A 21,410-nucleotide genomic window follows, 5' to 3' on the forward strand; every position below is an offset into this window, starting at 1 on the left:
GTGCAATAGGTCAACAACAATAGCAACACCATCATTTGAGTTTTAATAAGTTCTCCTTTTGGGGTGGAAGGATCTCTTGGCTTACAGAATTCCAAAAATGGAAATGATATACACCACATAAACAACAACACAAACATCAACACAAAATGCTCTGACAACAGCAATTTTACCAGCATGACCGTTCAAAAAAAAAAAATCCAGAGGAGGTCACTGCTGCGGGATAGGTTTTCAGGCACCAAAGATTTGTGTGCGTATGTCACGCACGCACAGAAGGGGAAGAAAGGCAACATCTGCCAACATCTGCCTGCAGACCGCAAGACGGGGGCGTGGTGTGAAAGAGACGAACATCTAAAAAGAGGCGTACCCCCAGAAAGGGTTGTCAACTTGTATTTCATGACGTATTCCGACTCCTCTCGAGAAACGACGTGGAGGGGGCGGTGCTTGGTTCTAAAAGCCACGCCCCTAATGATTTCATATGAAATGAGGTCGGAACAGACGAGTGCCAGTCATCAGTACAGTAACAACACGGACTTCATTCACCTAAACACCGGTCGTCATGCTTCAAGGATGCGTCGGTACATCCTCTGTTATCCTGGCAGGAGAGTTGGTCCACTTTCTACCGCCCTCCTGTGAACTTTCCACGGCCACAGCAGCACGCAGCGGCTATGGACGGATACCGGTGCCCCTGTGCGGCATGCAAATACGTACTCTGACGTCGGCGATCATGTGGCTTTTGGCGTAGATCCTCCTTGTGATCGCCAATTTTTCTCTCTGCTGTTGCCTGTTGTCTGCCTAGCTACTGGAGCTACAGTGTTTGAAACAGCTTTCGCGCAATCAATCGCTTTGGGATTGTAAAGCACGATATCCAGGCATCGCGACAGAACAGTGGACAGGTAAGAAATAATCCTGGTTTTCATTTAGCGCTGAAGTCCTGCAAGTCAAAAGTATATGTAAATGTTATTCGTCTGTGGAACCATTCTCCTTCTCATCTTTTGCGCGTCTTCTAAACAGCTCAGCGTCTGCGTCTAAATATTCAACTTGTCTCCCTACGTGAACTTTGCTTGCCTGCTTTAGCTCCACCTGCGCGCTAAATGTGTCCATTTAAGTTTTGGGACATTTTGGGTGCCCCCTACCAATGTTCGAGTTCTACTCTGAAACGCCGTCGCCGAGTCGATAGAAGAAAGGAAGCCCAGCAGAAAGTCAGGGGAACTAGAAATGTCTGGTCGACTTTTCCTCCTCCTCCGTGTGTCGACATAACCAGCAAAACATGGCCGTCCTCTGCCGACATGTTGTTACGTCGATGGCGAGAAGGAGGGGAACGTTTGGGAAGCGGGAGAGCGTTTCCCCGCGCTGCTGTCACACCTCAAGCGGGGAGATAGCGTTCGGCTTGACTCCCCCCGTCGCTGCATCCGTCCAGGGGTCTGAGTGCAACTTTAGGAGTCCCCCTGTTGTTTAGCCACTTGGAATTGTGATGGAGGCGGCGTAACGCGGCCAGTCGGTGACGCCTCCTCCCAGCCGGGCGCAGGCTGAGGCTCACTGAGGCTGCGTGCAGGCTCCCTTTACTGGAGCTCACTTTCACTGCAGTGGTCCGCTGCAAGACGCCAGGCGCGGTTCTCTCTGTCCCAATGTCAACTTTGGGGGCAAGCCTCTTGCTTCAGATAACAAATTGGGATTCCTTAGTGGTGATGGGAGCTTTGCATCCCAGTGTGAACGTACACAATTTGGCTTTTTCTTTGGATACATTACTTGTTATATCTGTCATCATTTTTAAACCGATGCCAAGACAACTTCATCAATTCCAAAGCATAAAGTACAATAAATTTCAACTCCTGCTTTCCAAAATTATTTAATTTGGTATAATCGGAGAGTATGTCCGTTTCACAGAGGTGTGGATTTGAAAAAAATGACAAAATTTTTGAATGTCTAGTATCCTGACTCTTGCCAAGCCAAAGGAGATAAGACAGAGAACATCAGAAAGCAGCGATGATTCGCAAAGGTTTTTCACAAGGCTTGAATGTAGATTTTTCATCAGGGTTCATTCAAGGTCGCAAAGACGTTTGCCAGATATTTGCCAACAGTTTTAATAGTCAACAGTTTTTCAGAAATGTTTTCTTTGCGACAAGAAAAAAAATAACCATTTGCAACTGTTTGCAACTTTTTAGGAACCTGACGAAATATAATATTTCATAAGAAATTAGATCGCCATTGTACCTAAGGTACGATAATTTATATGCCTGTAATTATCTTGGAAAGGTTAAAATAGTGAGTAAGAACAACAACATAGCAATCATGCTAGTGGGAACAATAACAATGAGATGATTTACCCCCAAATCATTAGAGAAATTTGTTATTTTAGAAGTCGGTGTGAAACTGGTTGCCCTTCATCTTAACCAGTACCCAAGAAGTAGCTTCTTTCCAAAAGGTTCGACACTCAAAATGTTCTTTGTGTTTTGGCCTGTCAGTGAATGTACACTGATTGTGTTCTTAATTCAAGTCTTTTTGAGGTTGTGTTGTAGCACTGCTTTCTATTTGAGTCCCTAGTCCTTTGTAATGTTTTCTAGATTTTTCAGTTCTAGAAACTAACATAGTTATCATACTGGTAATTATGCATCATTTTATGTGCAATAGATTTTACCAAATGCACACACTCTACGGAAGCTTTTGCTCCGCGTGAGTGTCGGATAGTTGTCTGGATGGTTATTGGATACGACATGCATGGCTTTTGAAGACGTATGGTGTTCATGTGCCAATAGCCTCCTCACACTGGGATGACCTAAAAATTCCATGTTTGTGAACACACACTACTCAGCTGCAGCACCCAGTCTGCCTGAGATCTAAGTGGGTTTGATCACAGCGCAGTTAACCTCCTGTCATACTTTCTAGTACCTGCAATTCCTCCGGGTATAAACTTGTCGCCTCACACTCCTGCTCTGTACATGTGAAGAGCTATCCGGCTCATGTTTGTTCGCATGTTCGCTCGTGTGTGATGTACCTAATCGAGGATAATGTATCATTTAGAGTGACAGCGGGCTCCATTCTATTGTTGCAATAACGAATCAAAGAAGGTCTCCCGGGAATCAAAGCGTGATTTGTCTGTACATTCGGATTCAGCTGGAATGTAGACCAAATTAGTACCTTTTTATATAGCTACGTCTGTTGTAAGTGAAAAAAATGATGATGATGATGATGACAGATGTATTTTGTGGAGGTGGGGGTTGGAGTGATGGTAGAATTGCTCAAAGGATTATTCACAAGCGTACAGATGTCGCGTCATCAACGCTACACAGAGCATTTAAGGTCATCTTCAAATGATAGTTTATTTTTGTTGATGGTAACGTATCACACGGCCGTGAGTGATCAATTGCCATTTAAAGCACCATTCATGATCAAATTCTCCGTAACCCGCTTGTCACCCCCAAGTCAACTGCAGTTGGTTGTACAGGAGCTGGAACAGTATAAAGCTGTGTAGGAATTGGATGAAAGAACCCAGACATGAATTGTTGCTGTTGATAACACTGAGAAATCCACTCTGCTTCCCGGAGGTGTTTGCTTCTCTTCTTTCATCGGAGTGGAAACGGGAATGACTGGCTCTGTCAAATTTTGTGGGATAGAAAATTGCTATGCATGAAGAGCCGCCATCAAGTTTTAATCCAGAAACTGAATTCATTAACTATGTCTTATTTGTTTTTTGTCTGACTTCTGCTGCAGCTTTACAATTGTTTTGTATCTGTTTCTGTTTGTCTGCATTTTTTGTATACATAATCACAAGATATACTGTATTGAATGACAGGTAGGTTACCTGCTGTGATTGAACCCACATAAAACATACTCATTGTCCCAATATTTATGTATCTATTTTAATAAATGTCATTTGTGGAATACAGAGTACAACTAGATGGGCCTGAATACATTGTGTGTGTGAGTGTGCGTGTGTTAGTTTAAAGGCTTGTTGATAACTTTTTACTTTGGTGTTGCAGTGAAACAGTTCCTCTACATTTTTAATAATTTTCTGTGTTCGTGCTGATTTGTTGTACATCTGTTTTGTTCTTTTTGGCTGTCTTGCAGTGTTGTTGTTTTTTTTGCATTTTGTTTTTTCAATTGACATCAATAGCTTTCAGCATCTGCTGACTCCACATAAAGCATTCGAATCATGTTTCAAGCCGCCCTCGGTCTATACACACACAACATAAGTCATAGCACATTTGAAATATGAATCTGCTCAGCTTGGTTCTGCGGTGACATCACCAATAGTGACGTGATGATTTTGTTTCAGCTTTTCAGATGTTGTTTTGTGACTAATGCTAACAGAGAAGTTAGGTCATCACCTGTTTTATAAGGCAAGTTGGTAAGAACCAGATGGAGATTTCTTTATTTGCAGGGCTGAAAGATTAATTGCATTTGCAACATAACCATAATTTGATAAAATGGAATTTGGTTAGGGTTCTGACTTGTCACAGGAAACTAAATGGAAGAGTTCAAATTAACCAGCTCCATGAAAAGTGTAATTCGGATTTTCTGTCTAAGCTTTTGAGTATTCAAAATGTTCAATGTCTTAAAAGTCAGTGTTGTCTGGGTTTTTTTTTCATCGTAAAAATTGTAATATGGTTTAAATAATTTTAACTATATTTTACGCAGTGACGCTCTGGCGCATTTGAGGACTGACGGAAACCCCAGCATAGTAGTTTGACAGGAGAACCTGGATTTATTGTGTATTTTACATAAGGAACACAGACGAATTCCCGTGATAAATATTTAGCTGCTGCCAAAACAACCATCCCTAATATGCCTGGCATTATTTTACATCTATAATTTACTCACCTCATCTTCTCTCCATAAACATTTATTAAATTCCATGCTATTTTTGTGCAAAGAATGGATATTCTCCACTTGTACGCGATTACATAAAAGGTGCTTGGTCCCCCAAGCACTTGTATTTCACCGATAACATTCATGGGTAATATTATATACATAGGTCACAATACACTTGTGTGACAGAATTTTGTTGCCGTGGTGAATGCTTACAAGACTGAGCGTCATAATTATACTTTTACAAAGCATTGAGGACATGAATAGATTTTTGACACTTCCTTTCTCCCAACTTTATTGGAACAGTTTGGAGCTGGACATTTCCACCTGATACAATGAACCAGTGTACAAACCAAACCAAACCAAGTCAAGTATGAACTTCACTGGCCTGCATAGAATCCTGACCTCAACTGGATAGAACATCTTTAGGTTGAAAAAGAGTGGAGACTCAGACCCAGGCCTTGTCCGACAGTTCTTCTGGAAGAATGGTCAAAGATTCCTATAAACGCACTCCTAAGCCCTGTGGACAGCATTCCCAGAAGAGTTGAAGCTGTTCCAGCTGCAAATGCTGGCGATGGTGAACTAACGTCATATTGAACCCTGTGAATTATGAATTCATAGTCACTTCGAGAAGAGGGGGTGGCTCAGCGGTGGAGTGCTTGTCTCCTCACCAAGAGGTTGGAGGTTTGATCCTCAGCCAGTGACCATGTCGAAATGTCCTTGAATAAGACTTTGGTATGTCATCAGAATGTGGATGAGGAGGCAGTGGTGAAGTGCTTTGAGTACCAATGGTAGAAAAGCGCTATACCATTCAAGCAAGCCTATTTACCATGACTTAAATTGTCATTTAAGTTGTGCGTGAAGGCAGGTGAGCCACAGTTCCCAGAATGCATTGCATGGTGCAATGAAATGAATTATTGAAGTTATCGTTAATCCTTGTTTTATATGTGTCTGTTTGTGTTGCCAGTAATTTCTTGAATGTGTGTCTTATTTACAATTATGGTCATTTTTTTGTTGCAGTGTTTTGGTATTTCGGTTTCGTTTCACGCTAGCTGTCTAAACAAATCAGGCATTTAAAATGAACTATAACCTGACATAACAAGGGTTTTGCATCTTTTTTTCCCCCATCACTATCTGTACGGTGGTAAACATTTTGAAATCCTGCTGCCATTTTTTTGACAGTCATTGCAGTCTTTTTCAAATTTTGGACTAGGCAAAGGGAGTCACTGCGTGTTCACTGACAGGCTCATTGCACTGCATCACGTCAGCCACGGGCAGCGTGATGCCACCCCAACCCCCCACCTCCCCTGATAGTGTAAAGAGAAGACAATTCTCATGTGAGGAAGACACAGAACAGGACAGGTGCAGAGATTTGACCACACAGTAATGGGGAGACTCGTACATAAACAGTTTTCTTCAATGAGCAATGTGCAATTTGTCTTTTGATACATCCAAATCCATGAGCGATTGTTTTAGATGTTGATGACAATGTTGTCACGCTGACCTAATTTGAAGGCTGCTAGATTAAAAATGGGCACCCCTCCTCCCGCATCCCTCTTGAAATTTTTTTTTTTTTTTAATTCAATGCCAATGTTGGAATTTCCCAGTTGGACAAATAAAAGAAGATCTTATCTTATATCTTAACAAAGCACAATGTTCCTACTTGGGGTCATTTAGTTATAAGTACTTTATTTGAGTCACAAATATCCAAGGGCTGTCGTTGACGGTCTGGATAAGATATATATATCTGGTGTGTGTGTGTGTGTGTGTGTGTGTGTGTGTGTGTGTGTGTGTGTGTGTGTGTGTGTGTGTGTGTGTGTGTGTGTGTGTATGTATATATATATATATATATATATATATATATATATATATATATATATATATATATATATATATATATATATATATGAGCTCTCTGTAAAAATATTCTCCGGTTAACATGTTAATCCTATTGAAAGTAAGCCTGCTCTGTTGCTGTGCAGAACATAGCACAGCACTTGAGATCTCAGTGCAGCACTTTGCTTTGCCCTCGAGGAGCCACGTGATTAGTTTTCAATTAATTCTGTGGTGGTCCAAAATGCTGCCTCATACACTCCTGCTAGAAGGCACTATGTAACTGGTAGCCGTGCCTTTCTTTACCCACACACATGCATTTCGTCTTGCTCTGCATTGGCTAACTTGTTGAACAAGTAGTATGAAGTAGAAACAATGCATGTGTTTCTACATGCATTGTAGAAAAATTGCTGTCCACAAGCAGCAATTTTTGATGGGCCGATAATTTGCAGTAAAGCCAATTGCTCTTGTCGTTTTATGGTTGATTTATGAGCGCCATTTTAAAGGACAGATATGGGTTTTTATTCAGTGTTGTTCATAAATTGTGGACAAGTGTGTGCCCAAAAAAACTCTGTGATTGGCTAACTGCCCTGGTGCAGATATTTTCCTGGTTCTTTCTGAACTACACCAGTGTCAGCCCATTGACCGTTTACAGCAAACAACTTTAGCGGAATTCTGCATGTTGCTCAGTACTCTCTGTGTTCAGTATTTTTTTCCTTGCATGCCTGATTAATCCGGCGGCCTCTTGCCCTTTTACATCATCCATATCTGAAGGGAGTCCATGTCCTTCTGAAACATGTATTTAACATGTCTGCGACATTTTGTTCCCTCTCACTGAATGTAAAGTTACCTTTTGACCTTCAAATGCTAATACACTGCAATTACCATCAAGGTTTGTCTACTGTCATAGTTATTATAAGAGAGAACTCCCACATATTCAGTTCTTCATTATTCACTAAGATTCTTGCCAATTTGGTGTTATTGTGTTCAGGGCAAGGCAAAAAGAGTATGCGTATAGCACATTAGCATCTTGTGGATTCTTAGTGTTGTTGTTATAGGGTTAAATAAATGGTTTTTTTTTCTTTTTGCTTTTGAGAAGTTCTGGTTTGTTTGTGATTCTTCAATCCTGTGCTTAGTAGGCGTGTAACAGTATATGGGAAAATATTGAACCGGTCGGTCCACTTAGCTTGGGACAATACTCCCCAATGGACAGTGGGATTTCGGTACTTCATTTTACACAGATGTATTTACAGGCAACCATGTATGTGCCTGTTGGAGCTGGTAAAAAGCCCTCCCTCCGTGAGGTCATGTCCAATCGCTGTCGGGCCCGCACTCGCGCTTTTGTTCTACCCCATATTTCTTTGGGCATGGTTCGAAAAATCGCTTGTAAATGTTGGCAGTTTAAAGTTATAGTTTCCATGTGCAGCCACTATTTTGGGCTTTTTCTGCTCCCAAACCCAGCTCGCTTCTTTTTCTGGCATTTATTTTACTGTACACAGTTGGGTCCTTCTCACATTTATAGAAGTTAACAAAGTTGTAACAACACATTGAGAAGCCATTGTTTCTGAGACCATTCACAGTCATCGTTTCATGTAATAAAAATATGTAACTTGTATTCAAAATCTGAGCGGAGTGAAATATGTGTGATGATGTCACGCTTTGGGCACTCCAATTGGACAAACACTCTATAGTTAAAAATCTGTATTACAGATTAAATTTACCACCTACAGTATGTTTTCAATTTTTGCATCTTCCTTTTAATGACACAATTTTTCTTCGCATAGAGCTGTGGTCGCAGTTTTGAGCAGACCCAGGATTCTCACTAGATCTTGAGCAACATCAATGTCACTGCAATTCAAAGTGTCACATTTTTGTTGTAGTTCTGGACAGCAGATTCACCGCCTGCTGCTAGTTAACGTGTCCAAAGAGCTGTTCTGGCACGTGACGTCCACAGTTAGTTTGTGCGTGTTTATTTGACAAAAGTGCTGTTGCTGTTGAGTTGTGAATTAAAAAAAACTATCTGCCTGACACTTCCAAGCAAACACGATATGTGGCCAGCCTCTTGTGTCCGTGTGCTGAGTGTTGTCGGTCACAACAGCAACTCTGTGATTTCAGTTTAAAATCTAAACGCAGTGTTAAACTTACCTATTGAGCAGAAAGATCGGTCAACTCTGAATCCTCTTCGCTGAATGTCAGCTCCTCCACTTTGAAAAGCAGAGTGTAACCAAGGCCAACTAAAAGAGCTGGACAAATAATGGTTTTTACTCGATACTTTTTAAGAGGCCGTTTGCACTGGCAGGTCTGTGTATGTTGGAAGCCCAGTTATGGCTGTGAGTGGGACGTGCATACTGCACTGTTTAGTTGTTTGTTGTTGTGTCGCAAAGCTCGCAAGAGCTGTTTGACCACCCAAAATACATTCACACACAAACAGCACGAATCTCTGTGAAGTTGTATATTTTATCGCTGCAGTGTGTCTGACATATTATAAACAGTAAATTCAAGTGATTGGCTATAAAGGGAAGAAATTGACTCGCCGAGTGAATCAGCGTTTGACCATGCAATTTCACCGCATTTTTGGAAAACGACCCATATAATCTTTAGTTAGCATGGTGCTACATTGGTAAGGTTACATAGAACATTCTCTACGAGGGGACGCCAACCTGGTGTCCCCTAGGACCATGTGAGTAGCCCATTAGCTCACCAGTAATGGGACATTGTGGTTTTCGAGTAATGTCATCAAAGTGATCATTTGAAAACACTGGCCAGTATTTATAGAAATGGCATTGTAATACAAATGGATATTTTTCTGTTTTCTAATTCTTGTGATAAATCATTAACCTGATCTATGTCGTCACCATAATGAGCTTCATTCAATATTAAAAATAAAACAAGAACATTAATGGTAATTCGAGAGTAAATCTATGTTATCTAAAGTGTGTATCAAACTGCCAGTCGCCCTTTGCATTGATCCCTACCCAAAAAGTAGATCTCGGTTTCAAAAGGATATGTGACTCCCACTCGAGACACAAACGATATGTTTATGTGGTTTTACACATAATGACACTGGTTTACGCTATAGTCATGTTTTTCAGAGGAATCTGTAAGGACGACTCACTTCACTGTGTGGGATGTGTTGCTGTGACTCACCCCCACAGTGTATTTATCATCTAGCTGCTCCTATAACAGTTACACTCCAAATGTGGTCGTTCTCTCTGGCGTCATCGTTGCCAACTTCATACATGAGACAAGGTCTCTACCAATTTCCCCCTGTGCTGTTTTGTTTCTCCTCCCAATACATGCTGTAATGCTATCTGTGGTTTTGCTGCCATCTTCTGACTTCCTCATAAGGACATTATATGGCTCCATTCTCGCATATAGCATTAAAGGCAAAGACGAAAAGAAAGTCTGGCAAGTGACTGCCAGGCTAAGTCTTCATACAAATTTAATGAGCATCAGACTGTCGGGAGTTGGAGCTCCAGCACAGCGCTTCCTCTGCACACAGAAGCCAAGTGAGGCACCAAGGTTAGACACGGCTGATGGGCATGCTTTTCTTTTTTTCTTTGAGACAGCGAGGGTTTCTTACTTTTTATTTCAGATGCCTGATGTTTCTTAGGATTTTAACTTGTTAGCTGTTACGAATTATATTGTTTGGAGTCTCTTTGCGTTTCTCCAAATGTCTCAGGAGGTACTTGGAAAATATGCAATATCTGACATTAAAACAGGATTCACACTGAATATCAATATCTGTTGCAGTTGTGATTACAGCTTACTGGTGAGGATATGGCATAAATTGAATTGCTCATCAGATCTTTCTTATTGTGTGGGCAACACAAGTGGGAGGAGTACTTTATGTCCAGCTCCATCTTAATCTTTTTTTTTTTTTTTTTTTTTTTTACTTCAATCTCCTTCCCAACTCAAAAAATGATGAAACGAAATGTCCATCCCTCCATTTTTAATACCGCTTATCCTATATCCTAGACTGGTTGCCAGTCAGTTGCAGGGCAAATATAGACACATCAACACCATCAATGAGTGGGAACTGAACTTACGCTTCCTGCACCCAAGTCAAATGAATCTAACACACTACGTCATCGGTGACTCATATAAGAGTTACGATTTCATTTTTTCTGCCATTTTAGTCCTCATACGTACAAGTAATAAAACATCCTGAAATTCCAGAAGAGACATTTTCTTCGTGGTCATAGCCGATACCAAACGTGACATTTTCTTTGAATGATTGTTCTTATTTTATCCATGGCTCACCTCGTTCTAATACACAATACGGTCAGGCTATTACTGTGAATATTGTCACTATAGCAGCTGAACTACAGCGCTATGTCCTCAGTTGCTATAGCGACACCATTGTAATGAGTCTGCATTTTAATGACTTCTGGGTCGGTCGTTTGATGAGTTAAATTATCTGGGGAGTAACTTTGATTCGCAAAGTTCTGTCACAGCGGTCTCATCAACTTGTCGCGTCAACTTTATGACGTGTCTTATTTTCCTCATTCTAGTGTAGAGACTCAAGTATTGCCATGAAGGTGGTATGCAAATTGTAAGAGGACATTCTGGTATCAACTCTTACCTGTTTTATGCAAACTCACCTGATAGTGAAGCACTGTCTTTTTGATTTGTACTTGTAATTGTGAGAATGACACGTCAGTGTGAACCTCGAGAATATCAATTGACACTCCAGTCTAACTCACTGCTTCTTTTAGAGTTACCTTGGAAAACTTCGATGCTTTCTCTATTCTCATGATTGCGTTCGAAAATTGTCTAGCAACAACAAAATAAAGCTGATCGCTGCCTTTGCTTTTGTCTCTTTGGTTCTCTATTTGCAGTATTTTCCATTCCATTCAGTCATTATTCTCTTACCGAGAGTCAGGCACAATTTTCATGTTTTATATTTGCACTGCAACAATGTCATCAATTACAGTGATTACGCTGCTAGGTCCATCCTGAAGTTGTTAAGATTTCATGTAAATTTAAAATTCATTTTGTGACAATGAGGCTGCAAATTTTACATGATTTACTGATCATTATCTCATAATACAGTATTTTGCTGAAAGTACACGTTTCAAATCAGTTTCTATTAATGGTCCATGAGGTTTTGCCCACAGTAGTCGACTCAACATGTGACTGACTCCCTTCTGTCCTTCACTTTGAGCTTTACACTGCTTATATTAATAAAAATAATCGCACAAAAAGTTGAAAATGCCCTTCGAAAAGTGTCTGATCCCTTTGTGATAGAACATTAAAAGACTAGCCTTAAGCCCTGATTTTACTAAGTAGTAAAGGTTTGCAAGACTTTTTCTTACGGGCACATGTCACCGTGATAAGATACTTAACCGGTCAACGGCGAACAATCAAGTAGTTTTCTCAAACAAAGCTTATCTAATTCTTCGACTCCAAAAATTGGCATGCCAAGATGAAAAAAAATGAAATATGCTAGGTCTCCTCAATTGCTCATCTTTGTAAACAGTCCTGCTCCTGTTCTTTAAGAATTGTCATGCACTGCCTATCTTGTAGATGTCATATCATTTGCGATACTGAATCAGCCGTCGTCACACCGCCCACAAACACTGACAGAAACACAATCCACGCCAGGGTTTTCCAAACTGTAACATTGCGAGACAAACAGAACTGTCTGTCTTGGTTATGATGTGACTTTGTAGTGATGGGAACATTGCTTTCCGCTCTGCTGAAAACTAAATAGGTCTATCAGGCATATGAAGAAGTAGAAGAGTTTCCCTTGACTTGTGTCAGGCGACAATTGATTTAACTTTATTTCTTCCTTGCGAAGGTAAAAGCTGATAACTGTTTTTGTTTGTCCAGGTGTTGTCCTGTCATGCAGTTTCACGAGGTCATCCTACTGCAGAGCTGACGCTGTCAGCCAGACAAGCCCAGAACGTCACCCTCTATTGCACCTTTCTCTGTTACTCACTGTGCCCCAAGGGGCGGTGGTGCTCCTATTCTAAAAGTTTGACCCATCCCAATTCACAGTTCTCCGACCTAATGCATTCTGCCTCTCTTGGTTCCCAGTCGTAGTTTCATTGACAGCATATCTGGTCAAGTAAAAGTGTAGCGAGCCGTCCCTCATTATTCATCATGTCGAGCCGACGGAAGGCTTCCACCCCCTGTATGATCCGACCACAGGAGACCATGTTGCCGCTGGATGATGAGGAGGAGGTACCCTGTTAATGTCTGGAATTTATAAGTCTTTACTCTGAGTTAGTTCAATAAATATCTTGTGATATTTTATAAATGTTTTTCTTTTGGTTTGTTTTAATCAAAATACCCTACCTGTACAATATAGGAAGAATTTAGATTATTATTATTTTTTTTTTTTTTACATACTTTTTAACTCGGCTTATTTATTCATATTGGGCAAATATATTTCATAAACTTTTTTTCTTATCAAAATACCCCACCTTTACAATACAGGAAGAATTTAGATTATTTATTTTTTTAACATACTTTTTAACTCAGCTTACTTATTTATTTTGGGCAAATATATTTTATTTTTTATCAAAATACCTTACCTAGGAAGAATTTAGTTGTTGTTGTTGTTGTTTTTTTAACATACTTTTTAACTGCTTATTTATTCATTTTGGGCAAATATATTCCAGCTGTTAAAAACTCATTGCACTGATTTGCAAATGGAATATCTCGTCCGGTCATTTATAATTGGAAAACCTGTCTTCCTGTGCCAGACAACAGAGAACCATACTGAGGAGGATGCTATGGAGACAGATCCATCTGGTGACCTAGACCTAACGGGGAAGACCTCTGACTCCCCAGCAGCACCTGACATCCCAGTGACCGAGTCATCCGACACTTCCAAGTCTTCCCGTAAACAACCAAGAGGCTATGAGTGCAAATACTGTTCCTTCTCCACTCAGAACCTCAACACATTTAAAGAACACGTGGATGCCAACCACCCTAATGTCATCCTCAACCCACTGTACCTGTGTGCTGTATGTAACTACAACACGAAAAAGTTTGACTCCCTGACAGAACACAATGAGAGGAGTCATCCCGGGGAGACCAACTTTAAGTTCAAACGCATCAAAATGAACAATCAGACAATCTTGGAACAGACAATAGAGGGCTGCAGCAGCAACGCAGTCATTTACAATAGTTCTGGCAAAGCGGAGGGCCAGACCGCTATTCCCCACAACAAAGCCACCCCAGTCAAGATGGGGAAACAAAAGGTCATCTCTTCAGATAATAAACGGACGGAGCCTCAGTTGTGTAAACTGAACCCCGACTTGACTAAGAAAGCAATCACAGCACTCAATGTCAACGGGACCGTCATCATCCCAGACTCGGCTCTTCTCAAAGCTGACGGCCTTTCTCACATCATGCCTTCCTTGCAGCGGCCTGTAAACTACACCCAGGTAGGATGTAATACAAAGTCCTAGGTTAGGTGTCCGCCACTCTTAACCCCAAATTTGAGCAGTATCCCACCGAATGAAAGTTTTCTTTCGAATATTTTCTTTACTCTGATTTTTTTTCATGGTTTGCCTTATGTGGCAAATAGCTCAATAAATCTTGGTGCGTGGTATCGCTTGTTACCAGAGGTGAGCATTTATGCTTTTTGACTCTGCATGAGACTCTGCATTGTTCTCATATTTTATGATGACTGCTGCATTGGTGTTGAAAATTTTATATTTTCACTGAACTTTGTATGCAGCAATGGTTGTTTTAAAATTCTCTATACATTGAGTTGAGTTGAAAATAAGGCTCTGTTGGTGAATTTTATTAGCTTCCATAGTTGCTTCCATATTTTCAAGCTAGGACATTTATTTAAATTCTTTCACTGCATATTGAGTTTATCATAATTTGTTTTATAGTAGTTAAAACTATATGAAGTGTAAAATATCAATATGAGTAAATGTTTGAGTTTGACTATAATTAGCAGTCCGTTATTATTATTCCAGGTGCCGAAGATTGCTATTCCTCTCAACACAACCAAATACAATCCCTCTCTGGACGACAACCTGACCCTCATCTCTTCCTTCAACAAGTTCCCATACCCAACACAAGCTGAGCTCTCTTGGCTTACCGCAGTTTCCAAACATCCAGAGGAGCAAATTAAAGTTTGGTTTACCACTCAGAGGCTCAAACAGGGCATTAGCTGGTCACCAGAAGAGGTACAAACTATTTGCTATCTCTTTATTTGTTTGTGATCAAGTTGTTTGAGGCCAGCTCAAACACACTTCTTATGAGAGGTGATTGGAATTGAAGTATCAATGAACATAACAGGAACCCATTTCTCCCATACTAGGTGGAGGAAGCAAGAAAGAAGATGTTCAATGGTACAATCTCCTCTGTGCCTCAGACCTTCACAGTTGTCACGCCTCAGTTTACCACTCAGTCGTCCGCCAACACGGCACCAGTAACCACCGCAGTCTCCAAATCCTTGCAGCCTGCCACCTCACTCCTCCAGTCCGTCCCTTGTCAGCTCCTGGGACAGACCAGTCTGGTGCTGACTCCCGTAGCCAATGGCTCTACTGTTACATGTGCGCCGCTGGCACTCACGTTGGCTAACCAGGTGCAAACAAAATATAATACAGACATTTCATTGACTCTGGACCACAATTCTGGCAATTGTGAAATCATCAAGCAGAATTCAAATATGTCGTAAAAAACTTGTGGAATAGACTCCCCACCCACCTCCCCAATATGTGATCATTTTTCAGGGGGGGGATTTATTCTGCACGGGATTTTACGTTCATCCAAAAAAAAAAAAAAAAAAAAGTATCATCTGATATCTAATATGAAATGTAACAAAAGCAACTCATGGTCTTTGCCTCCGTTTTTTTTCCCCCACAGGTTGCTCAGTCACTCAAACGACCCTTGGCCTCTCCCTCAACTGCCTCAGAGAGTAAAAGGCCTTCCATCATTCAAGCCATATCTGCGCCTATCACCACATCCAAACTTGCATCGCCCAAAGTGTTAAATTTCACCGCGGACCCCAACAAAACAGCCGAGCAGCTATCGGTGCTGCGGTCCAGCTACATGCAGTGTCCTTTCCCTGAGGAAGAAGAGGTAGGAATAATGATATAATCACTGTTATCGCGATAAATATAGACGGAGATAATCACATGCATTTTGTCATGTGACAGATCTATAGGCTGATAGAGACCACCGGGCTGTCCAGAGGGGAGATTAAGAAATGGTTCAGTGAACAAAGGCTCCTTAATCTGAAAGGTAACTGGTACCTCATGTCTGAAATTATGAATGACCTTCACCTGTAGGTTTTCATTTCATGCTTTGAAGCTATGTTTGAAACGGTCATGTGCAGTCCTAAAATAACAGCTTCATAATAATTTTGGAACACCGGTTTGGGACGGGGAGGATCTTGTCTCTGTTGTTGCCATGGTAACACCATTTACTTTTGGAGGACTGAAATATTGGCGAAATCGCCTCGACACGGTGTTCAGCATAAGATTCCGGATAAGGGGAAGAAAATGGATGGATAGAATATTAATTGGGGCACGTTACCGTAGTCTTGTGTGCCGTGGGAAATGATCAAATTTCACTCAATTGGCCAAAAGAATAATTTATTCGTGACATATAATATATCTATTGTAGAGACTTATCCACCTTATTCCCAGCATCTGTCATGGAACCACCAATTTGTTAGGATCTTCCAGTCAAATTCTCCCATTGGTTACAATGAGCTTCAATCCACGCAGTGGTTTTTGGAACAGTTTTCCTTTTCTAAGTGACAATTAGCCCTCATTCCGTTGAAAATTGTTTTGCAGGCTTTGGCAGCTAGTAGGTCTGCTACTGGCGGTCGTACAAAAAAGCAGTTGAATCTTTTACTCCAAGAGCATTGTTTTTTAACTGGCTTTCCTAGATAAGCAAAGTGCTTAAAGATTCCAGGAAGGATGACTAACAAAGATGAAATTAGTCTCAGTCGTTTTGAGGAGGAGGGGGGGGGGGGGGGGGACACCTTGACCGTTGTACCTGTGCTGCTTTTCATTTCATGGATGAAGCACGACGCAACGTTTGCATTTAATTTTGTGTCAATGTGCTTGCATTAAACCACTGGAGGGAGAGTATTTAGTATATTTTCAATTTTATGGAGAGTAACTTGTGCGTTTGTCAAGCTGTAGTGTAGCAAGGAAGACGTTTTGTTCATAAAATTCCAAACATTGAAGCTGATCTTTCTAATATTTGCAGTTGTAAGACGCTTGTATACAAGCAACTGAGCTCATCTATGACTTACTATACTTGTGCTATTTTCTACATTTCAATTTCTGGCTAACATAAATAAATGTTTCTTTCTGTACCCTTTGAAGGTGTTCCTCCGCCCCCAGTATTGGTGAAAGCTGAAGTGACCCCAGTACTGAAAGATGGACCTGTGAGGAAAGCGGTCCCAAGCCACTTCCCCCTGCTGGAGCGGGTGAAGGGCAAAACCACTGAGCAACTCAATGCGCTCGAAGAGAGTTTCCAGAGAAGCAGCACTCCAACGGACACTGAGCTCGGTACAATTTCACTGTCAGACTTTAATGTGGACCTTGCGCTGGGCCAGACAAACAGGAATTGCTGAATTATTGAATACAAGTGATAATGCCTTGCCACTTTGGCCCGAGTAAGAAAACCTCGTGAGAGGTTGAAAATAGACTTCATAGATTGATCTAAAAGAGGAAATCACAAGGAAGCATGTGTGAAAGAGTCTGATCAGAAGTGATGATCATTTTCACACAATGGCTAAGAGCTTGTCGAGACAGTATTCCTAGTTTTTAGTGGAAGCAGCTCACCTGACTCCTTGAACTCTCTTTCTCCTCTAGACCAACTGGCCCAGGAGACCAGGCTATCCAAGACTGAAGTGGACTGCTGGTTTTCTGAGCGCAGGGCGCTAAGGGACAACATGGAGAAAGCCTTGCTCAGCGTGACAGCCAAGAACACAGATGACAAAGGCGACAGACCGGGCGTGTTGCTCAATGGCTCTTCCCATCGCGAGCAGGATGGGAAAAAGCTCCAATCGTCAGCTCTCCCACCCTTCCTCTCTTCTTCCTCATCTTGCTCCCCTCCTGTGCTCGCGGCCTCCTCGCCTCATCCCCCGACCTTGTCTGCCTCTACGTCGCCTCCAATCCTTAATTCATCCTCCTCCTCGTCTTCTCCTCATCCTCCCATCCTCTCGCTGTCGACGAGCCCGGCTCCCATCCCGAGTGGCTCACTCGCTCTGCTGCGTGAGGTAACAATTGTTAGACTGATCATCATGCCTGAAAAAATATTTCATTTTTAGATGGTCTGCTAATGATCACTGAGTTTTTGCGTGGGGATGAGAAATGACTTGTCAGGGTTTTTGTTTTTTAACAGAAAGTAGCTTTTTCTTGCTAGTTCGGATGTAAAGAAGTTACAACGGAAAGTGAATGGGTTTTTCGGGCACACTCTGTCATGTGAAAAGGCCTTTAAAACTATTTCTTCAAGCGTAAGCCACATTTTTCTGCAGGTAGAGCTTATTCTGCCATCTGCTGTTTGTTTGCATGTAGTGCTAGAGTTCTGTTTTGTGAGAGCCAGTCAGATTTTATTGTAGATGGTTGAGGAGTAAATGAGATTCAATTGCTTTCTTCTATATAATATATTGCTTTTGCTCTTCTGACCTATCTTGGCAGATGTTCTGCCGGACCCAGTGGCCAACACCCGAGGAGTACAGCCAACTGGAGGGGCAAACAAGCCTGGGCCGCACCGACATTGTGCGCTGGTTTAAGGAACATCGCTCAGCCTTGAAGAACGGTGAGACCATGGCCTGGTTGGAAGCTTACCAGAACCAAAAAGAACAACAGAAATCTGGGCAAGAGCAAAATGGAGACAGTTCTGACAAACCGCAACAAAGTGTATCACCAGAAGGAAAAGGTATATTACATTGGATCAGCACGCTTTGTGTAGTTGTCCCGTTTTAACCCCAAAAACTTTGCTTTAGTGGAGCAAGAGAAGAAAACAACAACAGCAGCATCTATGGAGAACTCCAAACAGTCCAATCCAGACACAGTACAGTGGTTGACTGAAAAACTTACTCACAGTGTGCCGGAACTGAGCCAGGCCAGGCTGGACCAGACCAGCTCCGGCATTGCTGAAAAGGGAAGGTCGGTATCTTAATGTCAAAAGAGAAATCCTAAAAAAAAAAAAAAATCTGACGGACGGACAGTTCTACCTTACAAATAAGACTTCTACCTTACAAATAATAATGCTCCGTCATGAGAGACACTCTCAGTATGTAAAGTTCTGTCCGATGAGGTCAATTTCATGCACTTTGAATATCGCCGAAAGCGTCGTGCTGTGTTGAAAATGATGCATTATGTACTGCTTTTGCCAGGTGGGTTCAGGTGACGGTAGCTGTGGGCGAAGAGAGCGAGGGAGGATTACAAAGACAGAGACTGGCGGCAGATACTGATGTTTTGACTATGGAGCAACCCGGAAGGGTTACTGGCTGATGGTAAGTATATTTATTTGATTATACTTTAGTAAGTTAGTTCGTATAGTTGGCAAATTTGTTTGGTTTTTTTTGTAAATACGTTTTTCCTCCAATAAATGTTATAGCAGATATGACCAATGAGGCAAAAGATCCTTAAAGTCTTCTTACTCTTGTTAGAGAAGTCCACAAACTGTGAAGCGCCCTGTGGTGGCATTTTCAAGTTTTTGAAACAACAATTGACTGCTGCCATCTTTGGCTTCAGAGTTTTCCTCCTTTTCTCTAGATTTCACACAGAGGGGGGGTCGGTTATCCTTCTATGACTCGCAAAAGGATTATCTGTCTGTCTGTCTGTCTGTGATTGGCTGTGGCCATGAATGGGGGACTGGGCCTTTAAAAATGCCACAGCTGCAGTTTCATCCATCCATCCATCCGGGAAGTTATTTGTGTCTAATTAACTGTGATTGGTCCTTTGAATGGACAGTTTGACGGCAGCCGTCGATGCGACTTGCACTATTCTGTCATTAGTGCGTGTGTGTGTGTCTTTCAGTTAATAATGATGATGTTATGTAGTGTCAGTCATTGTTTAAGAAGACATTTGTTGTCCATATTTTTCTGCCAATACACTGTTCAAACCTGCAACATTGGCCTCTTGTAGTACTTAATGTCTTGAATGTTATTTGATGAAAAATCTCAACCTGACTGACCGTTAAGAGAAGATAATGAGGTTCATAAAACAATAGATCTATTAGTGGGATTTCAATTCCTAATCATGTCTCATTTCTTTTCTAGATGATGTGAAAGCATACACGAGTCACAAAGGTCACGTACAAGATGCCAAACGTGGAAACAGGGGTGTATCTCTGTGTGGTCACCAAGCAGATTGGACATCTGCTCGCGTGTCATGTGGTGCCGATGTAATGTCGAGGAGTGCCAAAGCTGGACTTTATTATTTCTTGGGGTGTCATGGTGGTGGAAAAAGTATCTTTGTAAATATTTTTTCGGTATTGCTAAAAAACAATTTAAAAAAAAGTTTGTACAGTTTTTTTTTTTTTTTCCTGGAAGGGCATGTTTTGTTACTTTTTTAAAAAAAAATGTGTGCCCAGTACTTAGAATGTTTGTGTTCTTTCAAGCTGAAAGTGTAAAATAGCTGTTTATTTGCTGAAAATCAAGCCTATTTTGGAGGAAAATTCAACCTGATTTCTGCTCGGTAAGAGCTTCTTTTTTTTTTTTTTTTCCTCTTCTTTTATGGAACTAACTTGTACTGTAAGGCTTTCTTGTCCTCAGCGACTTCGTCTCCAGCTCGAAACTTCCTTTTGCAGTGTCAGCCCTTTAGTTCTCAGACTATATTCTTCAAGGAGAGGGAATGGATTGTGGGAGTACAAGCTTGGCCTTGCCTCGCCTCGCTGCTGGAGACGGAGCCACGCGTTTGCCGCAAAGAGCCACATGTGCAGACCAAGACAAACTGCATTAGGCCAATGAATGATAGAATGCACTAACTTGTATCTTTTTGAATCAGCTGTTGTGCTCCTGCATCAGTACCTGAGGCAATAACAGTGCAGAATGTTTTTCTGTTTAAACACGTAGTCTGTCCGATCGCACCATGCTGCCTTTTTAGGTCTTTCCACATCAACTGATGATGATGATGATGGTTCATTTCAATGGAAAAACAACTTTTTTTTGACTGAAATTAGAAAGTTGGGGAGATTCATGATTGGCGATTAAGTATCGAAAGCAGTTTCATGTACGAATCTTGTTCAGCCGTGAATTGTGAACACGTCTCGTCCGCTTTCGCCTTTCTGTGGTTTGTCTTCGCAAAAGACAGCGAGGGAGTTTAGTTTAATTCTCGTTTTCGGTGTACAGTTGGTTCAAACGGCAATTTCTTTGAAATGTACGATCAAACCTGTGTTGACTGCCTTAGAATCAACGGTTTTGTTTCACTTGTTCTCAAGATTTAAAGGGACGTTTATTGTTTTGTCTTATTGCATCGTCATGCATCATTTGTGCAAACGCTGCTATAGATTCAACTGTCACTTCTATATAATGCTGGTTTGAAAAGCAGAATGAACATGTTTCCGCTGCTTAAGTTTCATGTTAAAGCGTCTGAGCGTATTCTGGCTTCTGGTTGGCTTCTAAGAAATACTGCCTGCTTTTTTATTTTCTACTTTAAATCTCCTCTAACCCAATAAATACGCAAGCTGTTCAAGCAAACAAGCTGTTTCCAGTTATTTTAAAGCAGGGGTCGCAAACTCAATTTAGCTGGGGTGATGCTGGGCTGCATTGTTGTTGTTTTTTTAGGCTCAGATAAAACCTTTTAATGTTATCAAATGAAAGAAAAATA

General features: G+C 41.3%; 1 protein-coding gene across 1 annotated transcript; it reads left to right on the plus strand.

The window, feature by feature from the left end:
* Positions 1-518: 518 nt before the first annotated feature.
* Positions 519-21,295, plus strand: zhx2a (zinc fingers and homeoboxes 2a). Its single transcript, XM_085919037.1, has 13 exons — positions 519-893; positions 12,475-12,828; positions 13,353-14,039; positions 14,583-14,795; positions 14,930-15,196; positions 15,478-15,693; positions 15,771-15,855; positions 16,953-17,138; positions 17,445-17,851; positions 18,273-18,513; positions 18,581-18,743; positions 18,974-19,093; positions 19,862-21,295. The coding sequence occupies exons 2-12, from the start codon at positions 12,748-12,750 to the stop codon at positions 19,089-19,091; spliced, it is 2,664 nt and encodes an 887-aa protein (XP_085775163.1). The 5' UTR covers positions 519-893; positions 12,475-12,747; the 3' UTR covers positions 19,092-19,093; positions 19,862-21,295.
* Positions 21,296-21,410: the final 115 nt, after the last annotated feature.

The sequence above is a fragment of the Syngnathus leptorhynchus genome, chromosome 8 (genome assembly GCF_054491065.1).
Source record: "Syngnathus leptorhynchus isolate UIUO chromosome 8, UIUO_Slep, whole genome shotgun sequence".
Taxonomy (NCBI): Eukaryota; Metazoa; Chordata; class Actinopteri; order Syngnathiformes; family Syngnathidae; genus Syngnathus; species Syngnathus leptorhynchus.

Coding starts and splice junctions, on each gene's coding strand:
- zhx2a (XM_085919037.1), top strand. CDS start 12,748: ATGTCGAGCCGACGGAAGGCTTCCACCCCCTGTATGATCCGACCACAG. Junction 15,694..15,770: donor CTTTCCCTGAGGAAGAAGAG/GTAGGAATAATG, acceptor GTCATGTGACAG/ATCTATAGGCTGATAGAGAC. Junction 15,856..16,952: donor AAGGCTCCTTAATCTGAAAG/GTAACTGGTACC, acceptor TACCCTTTGAAG/GTGTTCCTCCGCCCCCAGTA.